Source organism: Ascaphus truei, chromosome 9 (assembly GCF_040206685.1).
Source record: "Ascaphus truei isolate aAscTru1 chromosome 9, aAscTru1.hap1, whole genome shotgun sequence".
Taxonomy (NCBI): domain Eukaryota; kingdom Metazoa; phylum Chordata; class Amphibia; order Anura; family Ascaphidae; genus Ascaphus; species Ascaphus truei.
In genome coordinates this window covers 49051849-49077037 of record NC_134491.1, presented here as the reverse complement: position 1 = coordinate 49077037, position 25189 = coordinate 49051849, and the positions used below count along the sequence as shown (strand labels likewise).

The window sequence follows — 25189 nt, the reverse complement described above, 5'->3', positions numbered from 1 at the left end:
TCACACAGCGGGGGGAGGTATATGGGGGTTATCACACAGCGGGGGGAGGTATATGGGGGTTATCACACAGCGGGGGGGGTATATGGGGGGTTATCACACAGCGGGGGGGTATATGGGGGGTTATCACACAGCGGTGGGGGTATATGGGGGGTTATCACACAGCGGGGGGTATATGGGGGGTTATCACACAGCGGCGGGGGTATATGGGGGGTTATCACACAGCGGGGGGAGGTATATGGGGGGTTATCACATAGCGGGGGGAGGTATATGGGGGGTTATCACACAGCGGGGGGAGGTATATGGGGGGTTATCACACAGCGGGGGGAGGTATATGGGGGTTTATCACACAGCGGGGGGGGTATATGGGGGTTATCACACAGCAGTGGGAGGTATATGGGGGGTTATCACACAGTGGGGGGGAGGTATATGGGGGGTTATCATACAACGGGGGGGAGGTATATGGAGGGTTATCACACAGCGGGGGGAGGTACATGGGGGTTATCACACAGCGGGGGGGTATATGGGGGGGTTATCACACAGCTGGGGGAGGTATATGGGGGGTTATCACACAGCGGTGGGAGGTATATGGGGGGTTATCACACAGCGGGGGGAGGTATATGGGGGTTATCACAGTGGGGGGAGGTATATGGGGGGTTATCACACAGCGGCGGGAGGTATATGGGGGTTTATCACACAGCGGCGGGAGGTATATGAGAGGGTTATCACACAGCGGCGGGGGTATATAGGGGGTTATCACACAGCGGGGGGAGGTATATGGGGGTTATCACACAGCGGCGGGAGGTATATGGGGGGTTATCACACAGCGGCGGGGGTATATGGGGGGTTATCACACAGCGGCGGGAGGTATATGGGGGGGTTATCACACAGCGGGGGGAGGTATATGGGGGTTATCACACAGCGGTAGGAGGTATTAGGGGGTTATCACACAGCGGGGGGAGGTATATGGGGTGTTATCACAGCGGGGGGGTATATGGGGGGTTATCACACAGCGGCGGGAGGTATATGGGGGGTTATCACACAGCGGGGGGAGGTATATGGGGGGTTATCACACAGCGGGGGGAGGTATATGGGGGGTTATCACACAGCGGTGGGAGGTATATGGGGGGTTATCACACAGCGGGGGGAGGTATATGGGGGTTATCACACAGCGGCGGGGGTATATGGGGGGTTATCACACAGCGGCGGGAGGTATATGGGGGGTTATCACACAGCGGGGGGAGGTATATGGGGGTTATCACAGTGGGGGGATATATGGGGGGTTATCACACAGCGGCGGGAGGTACATGGGGGTTATCACACAGCGGGGGGAGGTATATGGGGGGTTATCGCACAGCGGGGGGAGGTATATGGGGGGTTATCACACAGCGGGGGGAGGTATATGGGGGGTTATCACACAGCGGGGGGAGGTACATGGGGGGTTATCACACAGCGGGGGGGTATATGGGGGGTTATCACACAGCGGGGGAAGGCATATGGGGGGGTTATCACACAGCGGTGGGAGGTATATGGGGGGGTTATCACACAGCGGGGGGAGGTATATGGGGGGTTATCGCACAGCGGGGGGAGGTATATGGGGGGTTATCACACAGCGGGGGGAGGTATATGGGGGGTTATCACACAGCGGGGGGAGGTATATGGGGGTTATCACACAGCGGGGGAAGGTATATGGGGGGGTTATCACACAGCGGGGGGAGGTATATGGGGGGTTATCACACAACGGGGGGAGGTATATGGGGGGTTATCACACAGCAGGGGGAGGTACATGGGGGGTTATCACACAGCGGGGGGAGGTACATGGGGGGTTATCACACAGCGGGGGGAGGCATATGGGGGGGATATCACACAGCGGTGGGAGGTATATGGGGGGGTTATCACACAGCGGGGGGAGGTATATGGGGGGTTATCGCACAGCGGGGGGAGGTATATGGGGGGTTATCACACAGCGGGGGGAGGTATATGGGGGGTTATCACACAGCGGGGGGAGGTATATGGGGGTTATCACACAGCGGGGGAAGGTATATGGGGGGGTTATCACACAGCGGGGGGAGGTATATGGGGGGTTATCACACAGCGGGGGGAGGTATATGGGGGGTTATCACTTATCACACAGCGGGGGGAGGTATATGGGGGGTTATCACACAGCGGGGGAAGGTATATGGGGGGTTATCACACAGCTGTAGCAGATATTAGGGTGGTTATCACACAGCGGTGGGAGGTATTAGGGAGTTATCTCATAGCTGTAGGAGATATTGGGGGGCTGTAGGGATATTGGGGGGTAATCACACACGTGTAGGGATATTAGGGGGTTATAACACAGCTGTAGGAGATATTGGGGGACTGTAGGAAATATTGGGGGGCTGCAGGAGATACTGGGGGGGGGGGTGGGGTAGTGGGAGTATGAGGGAATACACACCTGCTCCAGGCTGCGTCTGTGTCCCACACTGATCAGGGTCATTCCCAGCTGCCTGCAGCCTCTGTACATCTCCTGCTCGGCGTCCTCGCTCAGCGCGCTGCTCGCCTCATCCAGCACTGACGCAAACACACACAGTCAATGCCAATAGTGTCTGCGTGTGCACCTGTGTGTCTGCGTGTGCACCTGTGTGTCTGCGTGTGCACGTGTCTCTGTGACGTGGGAGACGTCAGAAGGGACAGTATGTGTGTGTGTGTGTATGTACGTTTGTATATGTGGACCTCAGTGTACGTGTGTATGTGCGTGTGCATCTCAGTGTATGTGTGTGTGTATGTGCGTGTGCATCTCAGTGTACGTGTGTACCTTAGTACGTGTGTGTATGTGCACCTCAGTGCATGTGTGTGTGTGAGTGTGCACCTCAGTGTACGTGTGTATGTGCGCGTGCACCTCAGTGCATGTGTGTGTATGTGCGTGTGCACCTCAGTGTACGTGTGTGTATGTGCGTGTGCACCCCAGTGCGTGTGTGTGTGTGAGTGTGCACCTCAGTGTACGTGTGTGTATGTGCGCGTGCACCTCAGTGCATGTGTGTGTATGTGCGTGTGCACCTCAGTGTACGTGTGTGTATGTGCGTGTGCCTCTGACCTGCATATTTAGGCTGCAGGTAGAAGAGTCGTGTGAAGGCCAAACGCTGAATCTCTCCAGGGGACAGCACCTCTGACCTGTAGAAACACAGTGACAGCGTGACACACAGTGATGGACGCACAGTGACAGCGTGACACACAGTGACAGCATGACACACAGTGACAGAGACACAGTGACAGACAGTGATGGACGCACAGTGACAGCGTGACACACAGTGACAGCATGACACACAGTGACAGCGTGACACACAGTGACAGAGACACAGTGACAGACGCACAGTGACAGCGTGACACACAGTGACAGCATGACACACAGTGACAGCGTGACACACAGTGACAGAGACACAGTGACAGACAGTGATGGACGCACAGTGACAGCGTGACACACAGTGACAGAGACACAGTGACAGACAGTGATGGACGCACAGTGACAGCGTGACACACAGTGACAGCATGACACACAGTGACAGCATGACACACAGTGACAGCGTGACACACAGTGACAGAGACACAGTGACAGCGTGAGACAGCGTGACACACAGTGACAGAGACACAGTGACAGCGTGACAGACAGCGTGACAGACAGCGTGACACACAGTGACAGAGACACAGTGACAGACAGTGTCCGCGCCCGCACACTGAGTGACCGTGTGCAGTGTGACACAGTGTTACACACACATCCCAGTCTAACCAGTTCCACTCCACCTTCTGATCCAGTCCCCCCGTCCTGTTTACCAAAGAAGCCTGAAACAAACGGGAAGGAAGCCAGAAAACATCTTTAAATACAGCACAGCCCCCCAAATACAGCACAGCCCCCCCAAATACAGCACAGCCCCCCAAATACAGCACAGCCCCCCCAAATACAGCACAGATCCCCCCAAATACAGCACATGCTCCCCCAAATACAGCACAGGCCCCCATATACAGCACGTACCCCCCAAATACAACAGACTCCCCCCCCCAAACACAGCACGCCCCACCCCCAAATACAGCACAGCTCCCCCCCAAAAAACAACACAGACCCCCCCAAATACAGTACAGACAACCCAAAAAAACAAATAGTGTATGTGTGTGTATAGAACATGTATGGGTGTGTATATGTATGTGTGTATATACAACAGCGGTGCGCAAAGTGGTTGGCGCGCTGGATTTTTTTGGGGGGGAGGGGGCGGGCTGGTGCAAGGGACCCCACGTTCGTTGAGGTATTTCAATTAAATGCTGGGGGATTGCGTGAGACCTCTGCAACTCACCGGTATTCTGAAGAGTTGTGACGCGTCTCCATGGCAACGTGGCGTCAAATGACACCGCAGTGTCATGCGGAGTGGGGCAGGTTCTGAAACCGTGTCACCGTGGCACAGAGGGGCAGGTTCTGACAACGTGTCACCGCGGGGCATGTTCTGACACGTGTCACCGTGGCACAGAGGGGCAGGTTCTGAAACCGTGTCACCGTGGCACAGAGGGGCTGGTTCTGAAACCGTGGCACCGTGGCACAGAGGGGCAGGTTCTGACAACGTGTCACCGCAGGGCATGTTCTGACACGTGTCACCGTGGCACAGAGGGGCAGGTTCTGAAACCGTGTCACCGTGGCACAGAGGGGCTGGTTCTGACACCGTGGCACAGAGGGGCATGTTCTGACAACGTGTCACCGCAGGACATGTTCTGACACGTGTCACCGTGGCACAGAGGGGCAGGTTCTGAAACCGTGTCACCGTGGCACAGAGGGGCTGGTTCTGACACCGTGGCACAGAGGGGCATGTTCTGACAACGTGGCACAGAGGGGCATGTTCTGACACATGCGTGTTTAAGAGGTACTAAGGGACAGATACCCATTTGTCACTCAAATTTAGGATTAAGACGGTCGAGATTAGTCTCGTTGTTACCGTGATGAGCGCTCAAATCTGTTAATGTAGCTCACGTGTGTAAGTATTACAGAAGGAAAGTTATGAGCGCGGTTATATATTGAGGTAGGTTATATACATCGTTTGTAAAGGTTCTTTTTCCCCTCTGTCATAAAACTGTCGGTCTCGCAGCTGACTTTACGACGGGGGGGGGGGGCTTATGTTGTTTCAATGGGGGGGAAATGATACTTGAAGCTTAGCAAGGGTATGTGAAAATCATAGTTCAACAGAGATGTGTTTGGACCAAACACGGGAGTGTCACTTCTGCACCAGTGACCTCTCTGGGAGAAAAACTATAACATATGGTAATGTATAGGGTTTTCTGTGTTTTATCCTTTTATTTTGGGGAAGTGTTCTGCATTTATTGGTATTGTATGTTCTTGTAATCCCTTTTCTGTAATCTAAGCACTGTATTTTTATATATATATATATATATATATATATATATATATATATATATATATATATATATTAAAACATTTAATAAGTGATGCTTTGGGCTCTGAATGAACTGTTGCACGCTCTGGAGAGAGTATTTACTTTTTCGGACACATTTTGCTACAAAAGAATTTTGTGTGTTAAGTGCATAGTTATTTCTATCATAAACAGGGACCGGAGACCCTGGCAGATTTATTTGCATTTCTTGGGTGGTGGAAGGGTATAGATATGATTGCAATTGAGTAAGGGGTTAATATTACGGCATTGGAGGTACCTTGTGCAGGCGAAAGGCGAGTTGGCAAGAGTAGCCGTGTATTTAGCCTGGTTGCATATCTAAGTCACATGCTCACGTGTGTGCTGTTCGTGACAGATGGTATATGGGGACGGATTTATGGGAAATATTACTCATTTGAGGAACCTTTGCAAAGGTGAAAATTGGGGCTGCTTGCGAGCTGATTATCCTGTATGCGGGTCACGTGTTCACAGGGGTGCCGTACGTGACAGTGTGTATTTGTGTGTGTGTATGTGTGTATATGTACAGTATACGTGTGTGTGCGTATGTGTGTATATGTATACGCGTGTGTGTGTGTGTGTGTGTGCGTCTGTGTGTGTGTGTGTGTGCTTGCACACATCTCACCAGCCCGCTCATGTCCAGTGACCTGAGAATCCTGTCGTCATCAACCCAACCTGAGAGGAGAAATCATGCTGGGGAGTGAAGGGGGACAGAGGAATTGGGGGGAGGGGGAGGGGGCAGAGGCAGGGCGTTAACGTTAAGGGGGGGTGAGATAAAAAGGGGTGAGATGGAACAGAAACGGGGAGACAGGGAGGATAAGGGCGTACCCACCGCCTCTCACCTGAATCAGGGTAAATGTCCTTCAGTGGGTAAATCACCTAAAAACCGAGAGAGGGGGGGAAGTTAGGCAACAGGGAGAAGGGGGGGGGGGGGAGGCAGGTGGTTTTAGGTGTTAATGTTATGGAGGGAGGGGGGTTCAGAGTTATGAGGGGGTGGGTCAGAGTTGTGGGTTGGGGGGTGTCAGTTATGGGTTGGGGGGTGAGAGTTATGGGGTGGGTGGGGGTGAGAGTTATGGGGTGGGGGGGTGAGAGTTATGGGATGGGGGGTGAGAGTTATGGGGTGAGAGTTATGGGGTGGGTGAGAGTTATGGGGTGGGTGAGAGTTATGGGATGGGGGGAGTGAGAGTTATGGGGTGGGGGGGGTGAGAGTTATGGGGTGGGGGGGGTGAGAGTTATGGGGTGGGGGGTGGTGAGTTATGAGTGGGGGGAGTGAGAGTTATGGGGTGGGGGGTGTGAGAGTTATGGGGTGGGGGGTGAGAGTTATGGGGTGGGGGGTGGTGAGAGTTATGGGGTGGGGGTGGTGAGAGTTATGGGTGGGGGGTGAGAGTTATGGGGTGGGGGGTGAGAGTTATGGGGTGGGGGGTGAGAGTTATGGGGTGGGGGGTGAGAGTTATGGGGTGGGGGTGAGAGTTATGGGGTGGGGGTGAGAGTTATGGGGTGGGGGTGAGCGTTATGGGGTGGGGGGTGAGAGTTATGGGGTGGGGGGTGGTGAGAGTTATGGGGTGGAGGGTGAGAGTTATGGGGTGGGGGGTGAGAGTTATGGGGTGGAGGTGAGAGTTATGGGGTGGGTGGGGGTGAGAGTTATGGGGTGGGTGGGGGTGAGAGTTATGGGATGGGGAGGATGAGAGTTATGGGATGGGGAGGGTGAGAGTTATGTGATGGGGAGGGTGAGAGTTATGGGATGGGAAGGGTGAGAGTTATGGGATGGGGAGGGTGAGAGTTATGGGATGGGGAGGGTGAGAGTTATGGAGGGTGAGAGTTATGGGGGGTGAGAGTTATGGGGGGTGAGAGTTATGGGGGGTGAGAGTTATGGGGGGTGAGAGTTATGGGGGGTGAGAGTTATGGAGGGTGAGAGTTATGGGGGGTGAGAGTTATGGGGGGTGAGAGTTATGGGGGGTGAGAGTTATGGGGGGTGAGAGTTATGGAGGGTGAGAGTTATGGAGGGTGAGAGTTATGGGGGGTGAGAGTTATGGGGGGTGAGAGTTATGGGGAGGTGAGAGTTATGGGGAGGTGAGAGTTATGGGGGGGGTGAGTTATGGGGGGGGGTGAGTTACGGGGGGGGGTGAGTTACGGGGGGGGTGAGTTATGGGGGGGGGTGAGTTATGGGGGGGTGAGTTATGGGGGGGAGTGAGTTATGGGGGGTGAGTTATGGGGGGGTGAGTTATGGGGGGGGTGAGTTATGGGGGGGGTGAGTTATGGGGGGGGTCAGACAGTTCCCTTTGTCAGGACTCTCACCTGCTCCCTTAAGGTCCCGTCGCTCAGGAACGGTTTCTGGGGGAGGAAGATGACCCCGTGGGGACCGAACGAGGTGAGTGCGCGTACCCGACCTGGGGAGGAGGTCACCACGTGAGGGGGGGAGGGGGCACTACACGCACACGCACAGGAGCACACGTGTGGAACTGACCTCGCTTGCTCCCCCAGAGACCGGCCAGCACACGCAGGATGGAGGATTTGCCGCTGCCCGTGCCTCCCGTTATCAGGACGCTGCTCCCTGCGCACATGCGCACGCTCAGGTCACGCACCAGGGCGCGCTCTGACCCCGGAGCCGTGATCGTCACATGATCCAGGATAAACACCGTGTCACCGGCCTGTGACTGCTCCTCCGGGGGACTGTCACTACAAGACACATCACACGCATTACACATACATGTACAAACACGCGGGGTCTGGCAGTAACACGCGGCGCAAAGCATGTAACTCACGTGTGTGTCTCCCATAGTGTGTCACTGTCACAATCCTCCCGTGAGACGCCGAGATCCAACATCACCTCCTGCAGCTCCCCAATTCTGTGACACAACACAAGTGTGACACATCCACACGCACACAACACAAGTGTGACACATCCACACGCACACAACACAAGTGTGACACATCCACACGCACACAACACAAGTGTGACACATCCACACGCACACAACACAAGTGTGACACAGCCACACAACACAAGTGTGACACATCCACACACACAACACACGGGTGACACATCTACACGCACACAACACAAGTGTGACACATCCACATGTACATGTGTCTGGCCACATCACGTGTGCACACTCATCCGGCCTAGTCTCACACACGTATCCACTGGTGCGTGTCCCTATCACACACGCACACAATCCCTCCGTGTATTGGCCAGTCACTCGCATGCACACTCCCACTGGTGTGTGTGCAGCGCACTAACACGCACACACTCAGCTGCACGATTTTCTATCCCTGTCACAAGTGCACGCACTCTCTCCTGTGCGTGTCCGGCCATATCACACACGCTTACACTCACCTGTGCGTGTCCGGCCATATCACACATGCTTACACTCACCTGTGCATGTCCAGCCATATCACACACGCTTACACTCACCTGTGCGTGTCCGGCCATATCACACATGCTTACACTCACCTGTGTGTGTCCGGCCATATCACACACGCTTACACTCACCTGTGCGTGTCTGGCCATATCACACATGCTTACACTCACCTGTACATGTCCAGCCATATCACACACGCTTACACTCACCTGTGCGTGTCTGGCCATATCACACACACTTACACTCACCTGTGCGTGTCTGGCCATATCACACACGCTTACACTCACCTGTGCGTATCCGGCCACATTAAACATGCTCACTCTCACCTGTGTGTGTATCGGGCCACGTCACATGCTCACTCTCACCTGTGTGTGTCTCGCCCTATAACGCACGATCACTCTTACCCATACGTGTATCCGGCCACGTCATACACGCTATCTCTCACCTGTGCGTGTATCCGGCCACGTCACACAGGCTACTGGACAGGTCAATAATTTGACTGAAGCAGCTGATCAAGTAAATGGAAACAAACGCATTCTGCGGAGAGGAAGGGTCAGACAGGGTCACGCAGGGTCAGACAGGGACACGCACGGACACGCAGGGTCAGACAGGGTCACGCAGGGTCAGACAGGGACACGGACGGACACGCAGGGTCAGACAGGGACACGCACGGACACGCAGGGTCAGACAGGGACACGCACGGACACGCAGGGTCAGCCAGGGTCATACAGGGACACGCAGGGTCAGACAGGGTCAGACAGGGACACGCAGGGTCAGACAGGGACACGCAGGGTCAGACAGGTTCAGACAGGGTCAGACAGGGACACGCAGGGTCAGACAGGGACACGCAGGGTCACATAGGAGGGAGTTTAGATTTAGGAAGTAAGGGGTTAAGGTTTTTAGGGTAAGGGGTTAACGCTATTAGGATTAGGGGACACGTTACCTTGCTGATCAGCTCGCTGAGCTCCGCGGGCGTCAGGTCCCTGTACACTCCGGCGAAGATCGGCACGGCGATGACTATATAACTCAGGATACAGCCCAAATAATCAAAGGTGTTCACTCCAACTGCCAGAGACACCTCATTGTGAGTACACTCACTATCAGGGACTTAACTCACCGGTCACTCAACTGCGGCACCGCCTACTGCTGCGGCACCGCCTACTGCGCCGCGGCACCGCCTACTGCGCGGCACCGCCTACTGCGCGGCACCACCTACTGTATGACCTGACCCATTCCCTCCAACAATACCCTCAGACCGTCCTCTCTCTGCTCTCCATCATTCTACAAGCGTCTTCCCTCTTTCCCTCCTTCTCCCCATCTTTCCCCCCTACCCCCCTTCTCTCTCCCCCACCCTCCATCTGTGTCCCCCCAACCCCGTCTCTGTCCCCACCTTCCACCTCTGTCCACCTACTGCTGCGGCACCGCCTACTGCGCGGCACCGCCTACTGCGCGGCACCGCCTACTGCGCGGCACCGCCTACTGCGCGGCACCGCCTACTGCGCGGCACCGCCTACTGCGGCACCACCTACTGCGCGGCACCGCCTACTGCGGCACCGCCTACTGCGCGGCACCGCCTACTGCGGCACCGCCTACTGCGCGGCACCGCCTACTGCGGCACCGCCTACTGCGGCACCGCCTACTGCGGCACCGCCTACTGCGCTACACCGCCTACTGCGCGGCACCGCCTACTGCGCGGCACCGCCTACTGCGCGGCACCGCCTACTGCGCGGCACCGCCTACTGCGGCACCGCCTACTGCGCGGCACCGCCTACTGCGGCACCGCCTACTGCGGCACCGCCTACTGCGCGGCACCGCCTACTGCGCGGCACCGCCTACTGCGCGGCACCGCCTACTGCGGCACCGCCTACTGCGGCACCGCCTACTGCGCGGCACCGCCTACTGCGCGGCACCGCCTACTGCGGCACCGCCTACTGCGGCACCGCCTACTGCGCGGCACCGCCTACTGCGGCACCGCCTACTGCGCGGCACCGCCTACTGCGCGGCACCGCCTACTGCGCGGCACCGCCTACTGCGGCACCGCCTACTGCGGCACCGCCTACTGCGGCACCGCCTACTGCGGCACCGCCTACTGCGGCACCGCCTACTGCGCGGCACCGCCAACTGCGCGGCACCGCCAACTGCGCGGCACCGCCAACTGCGCGGCACCGCCTACTGCGCGGCACCGCCTACTGCACCGCACCGCCTACTGCGGCACCGCCTACTGCGCGGCACCGCCTACTGCGGCACCGCCTACTGCGGCACCGCCTACTGCGCGGCACCGCCTACTGCGGCACCGCCTACTGCGCGGCACCGCCTACTGCGCGGCACCGCCTACTGCGGCACCACCTACTGCGCGGCACCGCCTACTGCGGCACCGCCTACTGCGCGGCACCGCCTACTGCGGCACCGCCTACTGCGGCACCGCCTACTGCGCGGCACCGCCTACTGCGGCACCGCCTACTGCGGCACCGCCTACTGCGCGGCACCGCCTACTGCGCGGCACCGCCTACTGCGGCACCGCCTACTGCGCGGCACCGCCTACTGCGGCACCGCCTACTGCGCGGCACCGCCTACTGCGGCACCGCCTACTGCGCGGCACCGCCTACTGCACCGCACCGCCTACTGCGCGGCACCGCCTACTGCGCGGCACCGCCTACTGCGCGGCACCGCCTACTGCGGCACCGCCTACTGCGCGGCACCGCCTACTGCGCGGCACCGCCTACTGCGCGGCACCGCCTACTGCGCGGCACCGCCTACTGCGGCACCGCCTACTGCGCGGCACCGCCTACTGCGGCACCGCCTACTGCGGCACCGCCTACTGCGCGGCACCGCCAACTGCGCGGCACCGCCAACTGCGCGGCACCGCCTACTGCGGCACCGCCTACTGCGCGGCACCGCCTACTGCACCGCACCGCCTACTGCACCGCACCGCCTACTGCGGCACCGCCTACTGCGGCACCGCCTACTGCGCGGCACCGCCTACTGCGGCACCGCCTACTGCGGCACCGCCTACTGCGCGGCACCGCCTACTGCGCGGCACCGCCTACTGCGGCACCGCCTACTGCGCGGCACCGCCTACTGCGGCACCGCCTACTGCGCGGCACCGCCTACTGCGGCACCGCCTACTGCGGCACCGCCTACTGCGCGGCACCGCCTACTGCGCGGCACCGCCTACTGCGGCACCGCCTACTGCGCGGCACCGCCTACTGCGGCACCGCCTACTGCGCGGCACCGCCTACTGCGGCACCGCCTACTGCGCGGCACCGCCTACTGCACCGCACCGCCTACTGCGGCACCGCCTACTGCGCGGCACCGCCTACTGCGGCACCGCCTACTGCGGCTCCGCCTACTGCGCGGCACCGCCTACTGCGCGGCACCGCCTACTGCGGCACCGCCTACTGCGGCACCGCCTACTGCGCGGCACCGCCTACTGCGCGGCACCGCCTACTGCGGCACCGCCTACTGCGCGGCACCGCCTACTGCGGCACCGCCTACTGCGCGGCACCGCCTACTGCGGCACCGCCTACTGCGGCACCGCCTACTGCGCGGCACCGCCTACTGCGCGGCACCGCCTACTGCGGCACCGCCAACTGTGCGGCACCGCCTACTGCGGCACCGCCTACTGCGCGGCACCGCCTACTGCGGCACCGCCTACTGCGCGGCACCGCCTACTGCGCGGCACCGCCTACTGCGCGGCACCGCCTACTGCGGCACCGCCTACTGCGCGGCACCGCCTACTGCGCGGCACCGCCTACTGCGCGGCACCGCCTACTGCGGCACCGCCTACTGCGCGGCACCGCCTACTGCGGCACCGCCTACTGCGGCACCGCCTACTGCGGCACCGCCTACTGCGCGGCACCGCCAACTGCGCGGCACCGCCAACTGCGCGGCACCGCCTACTGCGGCACCGCCTACTGCGCGGCACCGCCTACTGCACCGCACCGCCTACTGCGGCACCGCCTACTGCGCGGCACCGCCTACTGCGGCACCGCCTACTGCGGCACCGCCTACTGCGCGGCACCGCCTACTGCGGCACCGCCTACTGCGGCACCGCCTACTGCGCGGCACCGCCTACTGCGGCACCACCTACTGCGCGGCACCGCCTACTGCGGCACCGCCTACTGCGCGGCACCGCCTACTGCGGCACCGCCTACTGCGCGGCACCGCCTACTGCGCGGCACCGCCTACTGCGGCACCGCCTACTGCGCGGCACCGCCTACTGCGGCACCGCCTACTGCGCGGCACCGCCTACTGCGGCACCGCCTACTGCGCGGCACCGCCTACTGCACCGCACCGCCTACTGCGGCACCGCCTACTGCGCGGCACCGCCTACTGCGCGGCACCGCCTACTGCGCGGCACCGCCTACTGCGGCACCGCGGCACCGCCTACTGCGCGGCACCGCCTACTGCGCGGCACCGCCTACTGCGCGGCACCGCCTACTGCGCGGCACCGCCTACTGCGGCACCGCCTACTGCGGCACCGCCTACTGCGCGGCACCGCCTACTGCACCGCACCGCCTACTGCACCGCACCGCCTACTGCGGCACCGCCTACTGCGGCACCGCCTACTGCGCGGCACCGCCTACTGCGGCACCGCCTACTGCGGCACCGCCTACTGCGCGGCACCGCCTACTGCGCGGCACCGCCTACTGCGCGGCACCGCCTACTGCGGCACCGCCTACTGCGCGGCACCGCCTACTGCGGCACCGCCTACTGCGGCACCGCCTACTGCGCGGCACCGCCTACTGCGCGGCACCGCCTACTGCGGCACCGCCTACTGCGCGGCACCGCCTACTGCGGCACCGCCTACTGCGCGGCACCGCCTACTGCGGCACCGCCTACTGCGCGGCACCGCCTACTGCACCGCACCGCCTACTGCGGCACCGCCTACTGCGCGGCACCGCCTACTGCGGCACCGCCTACTGCGGCACCGCCTACTGCGCGGCACCGCCTACTGCGCGGCACCGCCTACTGCGGCACCGCCTACTGCGCGGCACCGCCTACTGCAGCACCGCCTACTGCGCGGCACCGCCTACTGCGGCACCGCCTACTGCGGCACCGCCTACTGCGCGGCACCGCCTACTGCGGCACCACCTACTGCGCGGCACCGCCAACTGTGCGGCACCGCCTACTGCGGCACCGCCTACTGCGCGGCACCGCCTACTGCGGCACCGCCTACTGCGCGGCACCGCCTACTGCGCGGCACCGCCTACTGCGCGGCACCGCCTACTGCGGCACCGCCTACTGCGGCACCGCCTACTGCGCGGCACCGCCTACTGCGCGGCACCGCCTACTGCGGCACCGCCTACTGCGCGGCACCGCCTACTGCGGCACCGCCTACTGCGGCACCGCCTACTGCGCGGCACCGCCTACTGCGGCACCGCCTACTGCGGCACCGCCTACTGCGGCACCGCCTACTGCGCGGCACCGCCTACTGCACCGCACCGCCTACTGCGGCACCGCCTACTGCGCGGCACCGCCTACTGCGGCACCGCCTACTGCGGCACCGCCTACTGCGCGGCACCGCCTACTGCGCGGCACCGCCTACTGCGCGGCACCGCCTACTGCGGCACCGCCTACTGCGCGGCACCGCCCTACTGCGGCACCGCCTACTGCGGCACCGCCTACTGCGCGGCACCGCCAACTGTGCGGCACCGCCTACTGCGGCACCACCTACTGCGCGGCACCGCCTACTGCGGCACCGCCTACTGCGCGGCACCGCCTACTGCGCGGCACCGCCTACTGCGGCACCGCCTACTGCGGCACCGCCTACTGCGCGGCACCGCCTACTGCGCGGCACCGCCTACTGCGGCACCGCCTACTGCGCGGCACCGCCTACTGCGCGGCACCGCCTACTGCGGCACCGCCTACTGCGGCACCGCCTACTGCGCGGCACCGCCTACTGCACCGCACCGCCTACTGCGGCACCGCCTACTGCGCGGCACCGCCTACTGCGGCACCGCCTACTGCGGCACCGCCTACTGCGCGGCACCGCCTACTGCGCGGCACCGCCTACTGCGGCACCGCCTACTGCGGCACCGCCTACTGCGCGGCACCGCCTACTGCGGCACCGCCTACTGCGGCACCGCCTACTGCGGCACCGCCTACTGCGCGGCACCGCCAACTGCGCGGCACCGCCTACTGCGGCACCACCTACTGCGCGGCACCGCCTACTGCGGCACCGCCTACTGCGCGGCACCGCCTACTGCGCGGCACCGCCTACTGCGCGGCACCGCCTACTGCGCGGCACCGCCTACTGCGGCACCGCCTACTGCGGCACCGCCTACTGCGCGGCACCGCCTACTGCGCGGCACCGCCTACTGCGGCACCGCCTACTGCGCGGCACCGCCTACTGCGCGGCACCGCCTACTGCGGCACCGCCTACTGCGCGGCACCGCCTACTGCGCGGCACCGCCTACTGCGGCACCGCCTACTGCGGCACCGCCTACTGCGCGGCACCGCCTACTGCGCGGCACCGCCTACTGCGGCACCGCCTACTGCGGCACCGCCTACTGCGCGGCACCGCCTACTGCGCGGCACCGCCTACTGCGGCACCGCCTACTGCGGCACCGCCTACTGCGCGGCACCGCCTACTGCGGCACCGCCTACTGCGGCACCGCCTACTGCGGCACCGCCTACTGCGCGGCACCGCCTACTGCGCGGCACCGCCTACTGCGGCACCGCCTACTGCGGCACCGCCTACTGCGCGGCACCGCCTACTGCGGCACCGCCTACTGCGGCACCGCCTACTGCGCGGCACCGCCTACTGCGGCACCGCCTACTGCGGCACCGCCTACTGCGCGGCACCGCCTACTGCGCGGCACCGCCTACTGCGGCACCGCCTACTGCGGCACCGCCTACTGCGCGGCACCGCCTACTGTGGCACCGCCTACTGCGGCACCGCCTACTGCGCGGCACCGCTACTGCGCGGCACCGCCTACTGCGGCACCGCCTACTGCGCGGCACCGCCTACTGCGCACCGCCTACTGCGCCGCGGCACCGCCTACTGCGGCACGCCTACTGCGCCGCGGCACCGCTACTGCGCCGCGGCACCGCCTACTGCGGCACCGCCTACTGCGCCGCGGCACCGCCTACTGCGCGCGGCACCGCCTACTGCGCGGCACCGCCTACTGTATGATCTCACCCATTCCCTCCAACAATACCCTCAGACCGTCCTCTCTCTGCTCTCCATCATTCTACAAGCGTCTTCCCTCTTTCCCTCCTTCTCCCCATCTTTCCCCCCTACCACCCTTTTCTCTCCCCCACCCTCCATCTGTGTCCCCCCAACCCCGTCTCTGTCCCCACCTTCCACCTCTGTCCACCCCCACCTTCCGTCTGTGTTCCCCCCACCCTCCGTCTGTGCCCCCCACCCTCCTTCGGTGTGTCCCCCACCCTCCATCTGTGTCCCCCACACCCTCCGTCTGTGTCTCCCTACCCTCAGTCTGCGTCCCCCCACCATCCGTCTGTGTCCCCACCACCCTTCTTCTACGTCCCCCCCCACCCTCCTTCTACGTCCCCCACCCTCCTTCTACGTCCCCCCAACCCTCATTCTACGTCCCCCCCACCCTCCATCTGCGTCCCCCCCACCCTCCGCCTGTGTCTCCCCACCCTCAGTTTGCGTCCCCCCCACCATCCGTCTGCGTCCCCACCACCCTTCTTCTACGTCCCTCCCACCCTCCTTCTACGTCCCCCCCACCCTCCGTCTGTGTCCCCCCCAACATCCGTCTGTGTCCCCCCAACATCCATCTGTGTGTCCCCCAACATCCGTCTGTGTCCCCCCAACATCCGTCTGTGTCCCCCCCAACATCCGTCTGTGTCCCCCCCACCCTCCGTGTCCCCCCCACCCTCTGTCTGTGTTCCACCCTCCGTCTGTGTGTTTCCACCCTCCGTCTGTGTGTCCCCCACCCTCCGTCTGTGTGTCCCCCACCCATCCGTCTGTGTGTCCCCCACCCTCCGTCTGTGTGTCCCCCACCCTCCGTCTGTGTGTCCCCCACCCTCCGTCTGTGTGTCCCCCACCCTCCGTCTGGGTGTCCCCCACCCTCCGTCTGGGTGTCCCCCACCCTCCGTGTGTCCCCCACCCGTCCGTCTGTGTCCCCCACCTGTCCGTCTGTGTGTCCCCCACCCTCCGTCTGTGTGTCCCCCACCCTCCGTCTGTGTGTCCCCCACCCTCCGCCTGTGTGTCCCCCACCCTCCATCTGTGTGTCCCCCACGTCTGTGTGTGTCCCACACCCTCAATCTGTGTGTGTCCCCCACCCTCTGTCTCTGTGTCCCCCACCCTCCGTCTCTGTGCCCCCCACCCTCCGTCTCTGTGCCCCCCACCCTCCGTCTCTGTGCCCCCCACCCTCCGTCTCTGTGCCCCCCACCCTCCGTCTGTGTGTCCCCCCCACCCTCCGTCTGTGTGTCCCCCCCCACCCTCCGTCTGTGTCCCCCCCCCCACCCTCCGTCTGTGTCCCCCACCCTCCGTCTGTGTGTCCCCCTCACCCTCTGTCTCTGCCCCCCCCCCCCCCCGCTCTCACGGTATAACCACAGCTCCTGAAACATCAGTTCCTTCTGCGCAAGAATCAGATGCTGCAGCCGGCAGTCTGTGCGAGAGTGTTCCACGGGGCCTGCCCTGCGAGACAGCACAGGGAGAGAGAGAGCGTCACAGCATGGGCCGAGAGTGATCATGGAGAGAAGGTAGAGGAGTCCCAGGACATACTTGAAAACGAGAGGTAACTCTCAATGTATTACTTCCTGGTAACACATTTTATAAATAAATAAATAGTGGTGAGTATTATACCTGCAGTGACTGCTCTGCCCCCCCCCTAGTGGTGAGTATTATACCTGCAGTGACTGCTCTGCCCCCCCCTCTAGTGGTGAGTATTATACCTGCAGTGACTGCTCTGCCCCCCCCCTAGTGGTGAGTATTATACCTGCAGTGACTGCTCTGCCCCCCCCCCCTAGTGGTGAGTATTATACCTGCAGTGACTGCTCTGCCCCCCCCCTAGTGGTGAGTATTATACCTGCAGTGACTGCTCTGCCCCCCCCCCTCTAGTGGTGAGTATTATACCTGCAGTGACTGCTCTGCCCCCCCCCCCTCTAGTGGTGAGTATTATACCTGCAGTGACTGCTCTGCCCCCCCCCCCCTCTAGTGGCGAGTATTATACCTGCAGTTACTGCTCTGCCCCCCCCTCTAGTGGTGAGTATTATACCTGCAGTGACTGCTCTGCCCCCCCCCCTAGTGGTGAGTATTATACCTGCAGTGACTGCTCTGCCCCCCCCTAGTGGTGAGTATTATACATGCAGTGACTGCTCTGCCCCCACCCCCTAGTGGTGAGTATTATACCTGCAGTTACTGCTCTGCCCCCCCCCCCCCCTAGTGGTGAGCATTATAGCTGCAGTGACTGCTCTGCCCTCCCCCTAGTGGTGAGTATTATACCTGCAGTGACCGCGTGCGATTCTTACCTGTAGAAAGCAGCTGCTTCTGCGTTCAATCGCACCTGCATGTGCTTGAACCTGCGAGAGAAACTGCCTCATATACACAGCCTCCTATACGCAGCCTCCTATACGCAGCCTCCTATACGCAGAATACATAGCCTCCTATACACAGCCTCCTATACACAGCCTCCTATACACAGCTTCAGCCTCTTACACACAGCCTCCTACACACAGCCTCCTACACACACAGCCTCCTATACACACACAGCCTCCTACACACACAGCCTCCTACACACACAGCCTCCTACACACACAGCCTCCTACACACACAGCCTCCTACACACACAGCCTCCTACACACACAGCCTCCTACACACACAGCCTCCTACACACACAGCCTCCTACACACAGCCTCCTATACACACAGCCTCCTATACACACAGCCTCCTATACACACAGCCTCCTATACACACAGCCTCCTATACACACAGCCTCCTACACACAGCCCCCTGCCCCATATACCCCACCCGGCTCAGTGACACCTTGTGACTGCCATGCCACATACCCCCATGCTATATAACCCCCCCAAGCTATATAACCCCCATGCTATATACCCCCCACATGCTATATACCCCCATGCCTGACACACACTCACCGGAAGTCCCCCTCCAGTTTCTCCTGCTGCACCAGTTTGGAGACGATTGGACCATCAGAACCTTGTTCAGCAACGATCCAATAACAAAGTATCCGAAGATGGAGACAGGACCAATCCACCCTGTGCTGTAGGTTTAAACGCACATGTATGTTACATGTACAGCCACACCATGTACATACCAACACCCCACTGTCCACCCACTCCCTTCCTCTGAACCCCCATCTCATACAATCACACGCGTGACCCCTGGATCTGGATGCTCATGCAGCAGCCACAGTGACTAACATCAGGTATCTCGAGCGTGTGGGTGTGTACGTGTGCACATTGCGCGTTGGCGCCTGCACCCACCTGACCGCGCACTGATACGTGTAGTATATCACAGTAAACGGAGTGGTGAGCACTTTGCTGGCGGAAGAGCTGAGTTCTCGCACAAACGCTCCACATCCTGCGTCATCCGCTGATCCCTGCGATACACAGACACTGCGTCACCCACCCCGTGCAAGCACCCCACCGCGTCACCCACCCGGTCCCAGCGTCCCACCGCGTCACCCACCCCGTGTCAGCATCCCACATCGTCACCCACCCTGTCCCAGCGTCCCACCGCGTCACCCACCCCGTGCCAGCATCCCACCGCGTCACCCACCCGGTCCCAGCATCCCACCGCGTCACCCACCCCGTGCCAGCATCCCACCGCGTCACCCACCCGGTCCCAGCATCCCACCGCGTCACCCACTCCGTGTCAGCATCCCACCGCGTCCCCCACCCTGTCCCAGCGTCCCACCGCGTCACCCACCCCGTGTCAGCATCCCACCGCGTCACCCACCCTGTCCCAGCGTCCCACCGCGTCACCCACCCGGTCCCAGCATCCCACCGCGTCACCCACCCCGTGCCAGCATCCCACCGCGTCACCCACCCGGTCCCAGCATCCCACCGCGTCACCCACCCCGTGTCAGCGTCCCACCGCGTCACCCACCCTGTCCCAGCGTCCCCCACCCTGTCCCAGCGTCCCACCGCGTCACCCACCCGGTCCCAGCATCCCACCGCGTCACCCACTCCGTGTCAGCATCCCACCGCGTCACCCACCCCGTGTCAGCGTCCCACCGCGTCACCCACCCTGTCCCAGCGTCCCCCACCCTGTCCCAGCGTCCCACCGCATCACCCACCCGGTCCCAGCATCCCACCGCGTCACCCACCCCGTGCCAGCATCCCACCGCGTCACCCACCCCGTGTCAGCGTCCCACCGCGTCACCCACCCTGTCCCAGCGTCCCCCACCCTGTCCCAGCGTCCCACCGCGTCACCCACCCGGTCCCAGCATCCCACCGCGTCACCCACTCCGTGTCAGCATCCCACCGCGTCACCCACCCTGTCCCAGCGTCCCACCGCATCACCCACCCTGTCCCAGCATCCCACCGCGTCACCCACCCCGTGCCAGCATCCCACCGCGTCACCCACCCCGTGCCAGCGTCCCACCGCGTCACCCACCCCGTCCCAGCGTCCTACCACATCACCCACCCCGTGCCAGCGTCCCACCGCGTCACCCACCCCATGCCAGTGTCACCCACCCCTAGGGAGCGTCCCACAGCATCACCCACCCCATGCCAGCTTCCCACAGTGTCACCTACCCCTAGGGAGCGTCCCACATCACCCACTGCCACAGCATCACCCACCCCTAGATAGTGTCCCTAGGGAACATCCCACAACGACACCCACCCCTAGATAGTGTCCCTAGGGAACATCCCACAACGACACCCACCCCTAGGGAACGCCCCACAGCCGGAGGCGGGTAACACGTACGGGTTGTCGATCAGCGGGTGCTGCACACTCAGTGTGTAATAGACCTGCTTGTGGAAGTAAAGTCTGTGCAGATATTCCGTGAGGTCCCGACGGCAGCTCACATACACCAACTTACTGACATACTGCTCCACACTGCGCAGCTAGGAGAGAAAGAGAGAGACAGAGAGAGAGAGAGAGAGAGAGAGAGAAACAGCCAATCAGAGAGAGAGAGAGAGAGAGAGAGGAGACAGCCAATCAGAGAGAGAGAGAGAGAAACAGCCAATCAGAGAGAGAGAGAGAGACAGCCAGAGAGAGAGGGTGAGGAGACAGCGAGGGAGAGAGACAGCGAGAGAGACAGAGAGAGAAGAAAGCCAATCAGAGAGAGAGGAGACAGCCAGAGAGAGAGAGGAGACAGCCAATCAAAGAGAGAGAGAGAGAGGACACAACCAAATCAGAGAGAGAGAGAGAGAGGAGACGGCCAATGAGAGAGAGTAGAGAGAGAGAGTAGAGAGAGAGAGAGTAGAGAGAGAGAGAGAGTAGAGAGAGAGAGTAGAGAGAGTAGAGAGAGAGAGAGAGAGCGCCAATCAGAGAGAGAGAGAGAGAGAGAGAGAGAGAGAGGGGGGGGGGGGGGAGACAGCCAATCAGAGAGAGAGAGAGAGGAGACAGCCAATCAGAGAGAGAGAGGAGACAGCCAGAGAGAGACAGACAATCAGAGAGAGAGAGAGAGAGAGAGAGAGAGAGAGAGAGAGAGAGAGAGAGAGAGGAGAGAGAGAGGAGAGAGAATCAGAGAGAGACAGAGAGACACAGGGACAGAGAGACAGCAGGTTACGATGACCCTCACCGTGGAGTTGATGGCTATGAGAGTCACCGCGAGGACTGACAGTCTCTGGAAGTTCGGCAGGTCTCGGTCTGCGAGAGTCCCATAAAACTGACTGGGCAAGATCCCAATCTGATACACCAGCAGCTGCCCTGTGAGGTGACACCGGCACACCGTTACACACACCGGCACACCATTACACACACCGGCACACCATTACACACACCGGCACACCATTATACACACCGGCACACCATTACACACACCGGCACACCGTTACACACACCGGCACACCATTACACACACCGGCACACCATTACACACACCGGCACACCATTACACACACCGGCACACCATTACACCCACCGGCACACCATTACACCCACCGGCACACCATTACACCCACCGGCACACCATTACACCCACCGGCACACCATTGCACACACCGGCACACCATTGCACCCACCGGCACACCATTGCACACACCGGCACACCATTGCACACACCGGCACACCATTGCACACACCGGCACACCATTGCACACACCGGCACACCATTGCACACACCGGCACACCATTGCACACACCGGCACACCATTGCACACACCGGCACACCATTGCACACACCGGCACACCATTGCACACACCGGCACACCATTGCACACACCGGCACACCATTGCACACACCGGCACACCATTGCACACACCGGCACACCATTGCACACACCGGCACACCATTGCACACACCGGCACACCATTGCACACACCGGCACACCATTGCACACACCGGCACACCATTGCACACACCGGCACACCATTGCACACACCGGCACACCATTGCACACACCGGCACACCATTGCACACACCGGCACACCATTGCACACACCGGCACACTATTGCACACACCGGCACACCATTGCACACACCGGCACACCATTGCACACACCGGCACACCATTGCACACACCGGCACACCATTGCACACACCGGCACACCATTACACACACCGGCACACCATTACACACACAAGCACACACACCAGCAACTGCCCTGTGAGGTGACACCGGCACACAATTACACACACCGGCACACAATTACACACACCGGCACACAATTACACACACCGGACACAATTTCACACAGGCACACACTTATACAAACACCGGCACACAATTACACAAATGGCACATAACTACACACACACCAGCAGCTGCCCTGTGAGGTGACACCGGCACACAATTACACACACCGGCACACACTTACACACACACACACCAGCAGCTGCCCTGTGAGGTGACAACGGCACACAATTACACATACCGGCACACACTTACACACACACCAGCAGCTGCCCTGTGAGGTGACACCGGCACACAATTACACACACCGGCACACAATTACACACACCGGCACACAATTACACACACACACCGGCACACAATTACACACACACACACCAGCAGCTGCCCTGTGAGGTGACACCAGCACACAATTACACACTTACACACACCGGCACACAATTACATACACACCAGTAACTGCCCTGTGAGGTGACACCGGCATACACTTACACACACCGGCACATAATTACACACAACGACACACAATTACACACACCGGCACACAATTACACACACACCAGTAACTGCCCTGTGAGGTGACACCGGAACACAATTACACACACCGGACACAATTACACATAGGCACACAATTACACACACACACACACACCGGCACACACTTGCACACACACACACCGGCACACAATTAGACACACACACCGGCACACAATTACACACACACCGGCACACAATTACACACACACATCGGCACACACAAACAAAACACTCACATCTCGTGATTAGCTGGATGGATTTGCACTTTTTGGACTTTTTTTTTGCAGCCTATATCTAATAAATGGAAAAACATTATATTAAAATCTCTTTATCATGGAATCTCTGAATCTCTTTAGCGCGGGATCTCTTTAGGGCGGGAAAATAAATTCCTTCCTGACGCCCAATATTGGCAATCAGATTTCTCCCTGGATCAACATCCTTCCCATGTTTACTTATTTGCTATTTCCCTGTATACCTTTCCTTTCTAAAAAGATGTCCAACCTTTTATTGAAGATATCTATTGTATCTGCCATTACAGTCTCTATGGGTAATGAATCCCACATTGTAACTGCCCTTACTGTAAAGAAACCTTTCCTTTGTTGCTGGTGAAATCTCCTTTCCTCCAACCTTACCAATAGATGGTAAACACAATTGGAGTGTGTCCCTCTCCCACATTTGCCTGTCGCTACCTATGAGATGAGCACCCTCTTGTGGCACGCTAAGTGTACTGCAGTGGACTGTTCGTATCAGGCCCATTCAGGGTTAATTTTGTGAATATAGATTCCTGGGGACTCTACCTAAATAGCCCAGATAAAGCAGATTTTATGTGACAGTGAAATACATTGAGAAGAGCCACCCGGCCAGGACGTGCGAGGCTCAGACCACATCGGACACCCATCTGTGACAGCACTGGGGAGACAGGGGACGTGTGGCAGATTTGAGGAAGACGCCACCCGAATGCCCCATCCTGGAGTGCCTACTTGGTGCCACCCCGTTCCCCCATACACACGTTCTGCACATCGCACATTCTTTTACTGTGCGAGAGCCATTTCATTTATTACTGTTTAATAAACGGAGTAGCGCTATATATGTTCTTGTTGTGTACGCGTTGTGACTTGTTGGTAGTACAGGCAGCCCTCGCTTTTCAGACACCATGTGTCCTGCAAACCCGCGTCGGAGACGGGACAGTCGGAAAGCGGGTCCCATGTTAATCGGCGGCGGTTTCCGTCGTATATGCGAAAACCGCGGCGGATAATGAGTTTTTAGACGGCATTATGCGCCGTCGGAAACCGCATTCGACGGTAAGCGAAACGTCGTAAAGCGAGGACTACCTGTATATGTAGTGCCCCCATTCATAGGGGGAAGGACCGTGAACCGCTTGGGACCTGCTCCTGCACTGTCATCATAGGAAGACCTGGAAATATCGCCGCCAGCAGTCTTCCTCTAGACAGGGCACAGGGTCACCACCAGCTACCATCTACGAGAGCCACCACCACCAGTACCATCTACGAGAGCCACCACCACCAGTACCATCTACGAGAGCCACCACCACCAGTACCATCTACGAGAGCCACCAGTACCATCTACGAGAGCCACCACCACCAGTACCATCACCAGTACCATCTACGAGAGCCACCACCACCAGTACCATCTCCAGTACCATCTACGAGAGCCACCAGTACCATCACCATCTACGAGAGCCACCAGTACCATCACCATCCCTGCTACCATCTACGTGAGCCACCACCACCAGAACTAGGAGAATCCATAGGTATGGTGTCGCTCAGAAAGGCAGCTTTCCAGGCATCTCTACATTCCCCATCACCACAGCAGGGGCTGGGTGTGGTAACAGAGGCAGGGCCAGGGACTGAGAGACCATTGAAGCCATACCTTGTTTAGATTAGAATGCCTAGTCTATGAGAAAGTTGTCAGTGGCGGGTGAATGCGTGGCAAAGGCCAAGGAAAGACATGCCATACGGGATGACCACATGTTGAGGTATCATCTAACAGTGCATGAGCGACACCGGCGAATGTGGAAGAGGGGGACACACAGTTGGCTTCCTCCATCATCCTTCTTGTCATCATGAGTCGCTCTCCCCTAAACCCTTAGTCTACTACACCATCAACAAA

The 25189-nt window shown here is 60.2% G+C and overlaps 1 protein-coding gene across 1 annotated transcript in view; it reads right to left on the bottom strand.

Annotated features, from left to right (window-relative positions):
* ABCD4 (ATP binding cassette subfamily D member 4) overlaps window positions 1-25189 on the bottom strand; it is a 38455-nt gene that overhangs the window by 494 nt on the left and 12772 nt on the right. Inside the window, 18 exon segments of the mRNA XM_075614729.1 lie at window positions 2435-2550; window positions 3074-3150; window positions 3764-3816; window positions 6046-6095; window positions 6263-6299; window positions 7716-7807; window positions 7885-8096; window positions 8183-8266; window positions 9228-9319; window positions 9726-9847; window positions 17299-17393; window positions 18227-18277; window positions 18854-18908; window positions 18911-18978; window positions 19202-19280; window positions 19283-19317; window positions 20649-20788; window positions 21469-21603. Of these exon segments, the coding sequence (XP_075470844.1) occupies window positions 2435-2550; window positions 3074-3150; window positions 3764-3816; window positions 6046-6095; window positions 6263-6299; window positions 7716-7807; window positions 7885-8096; window positions 8183-8266; window positions 9228-9319; window positions 9726-9847; window positions 17299-17393; window positions 18227-18277; window positions 18854-18908; window positions 18911-18978; window positions 19202-19280; window positions 19283-19317; window positions 20649-20788; window positions 21469-21603 (1593 nt within the window).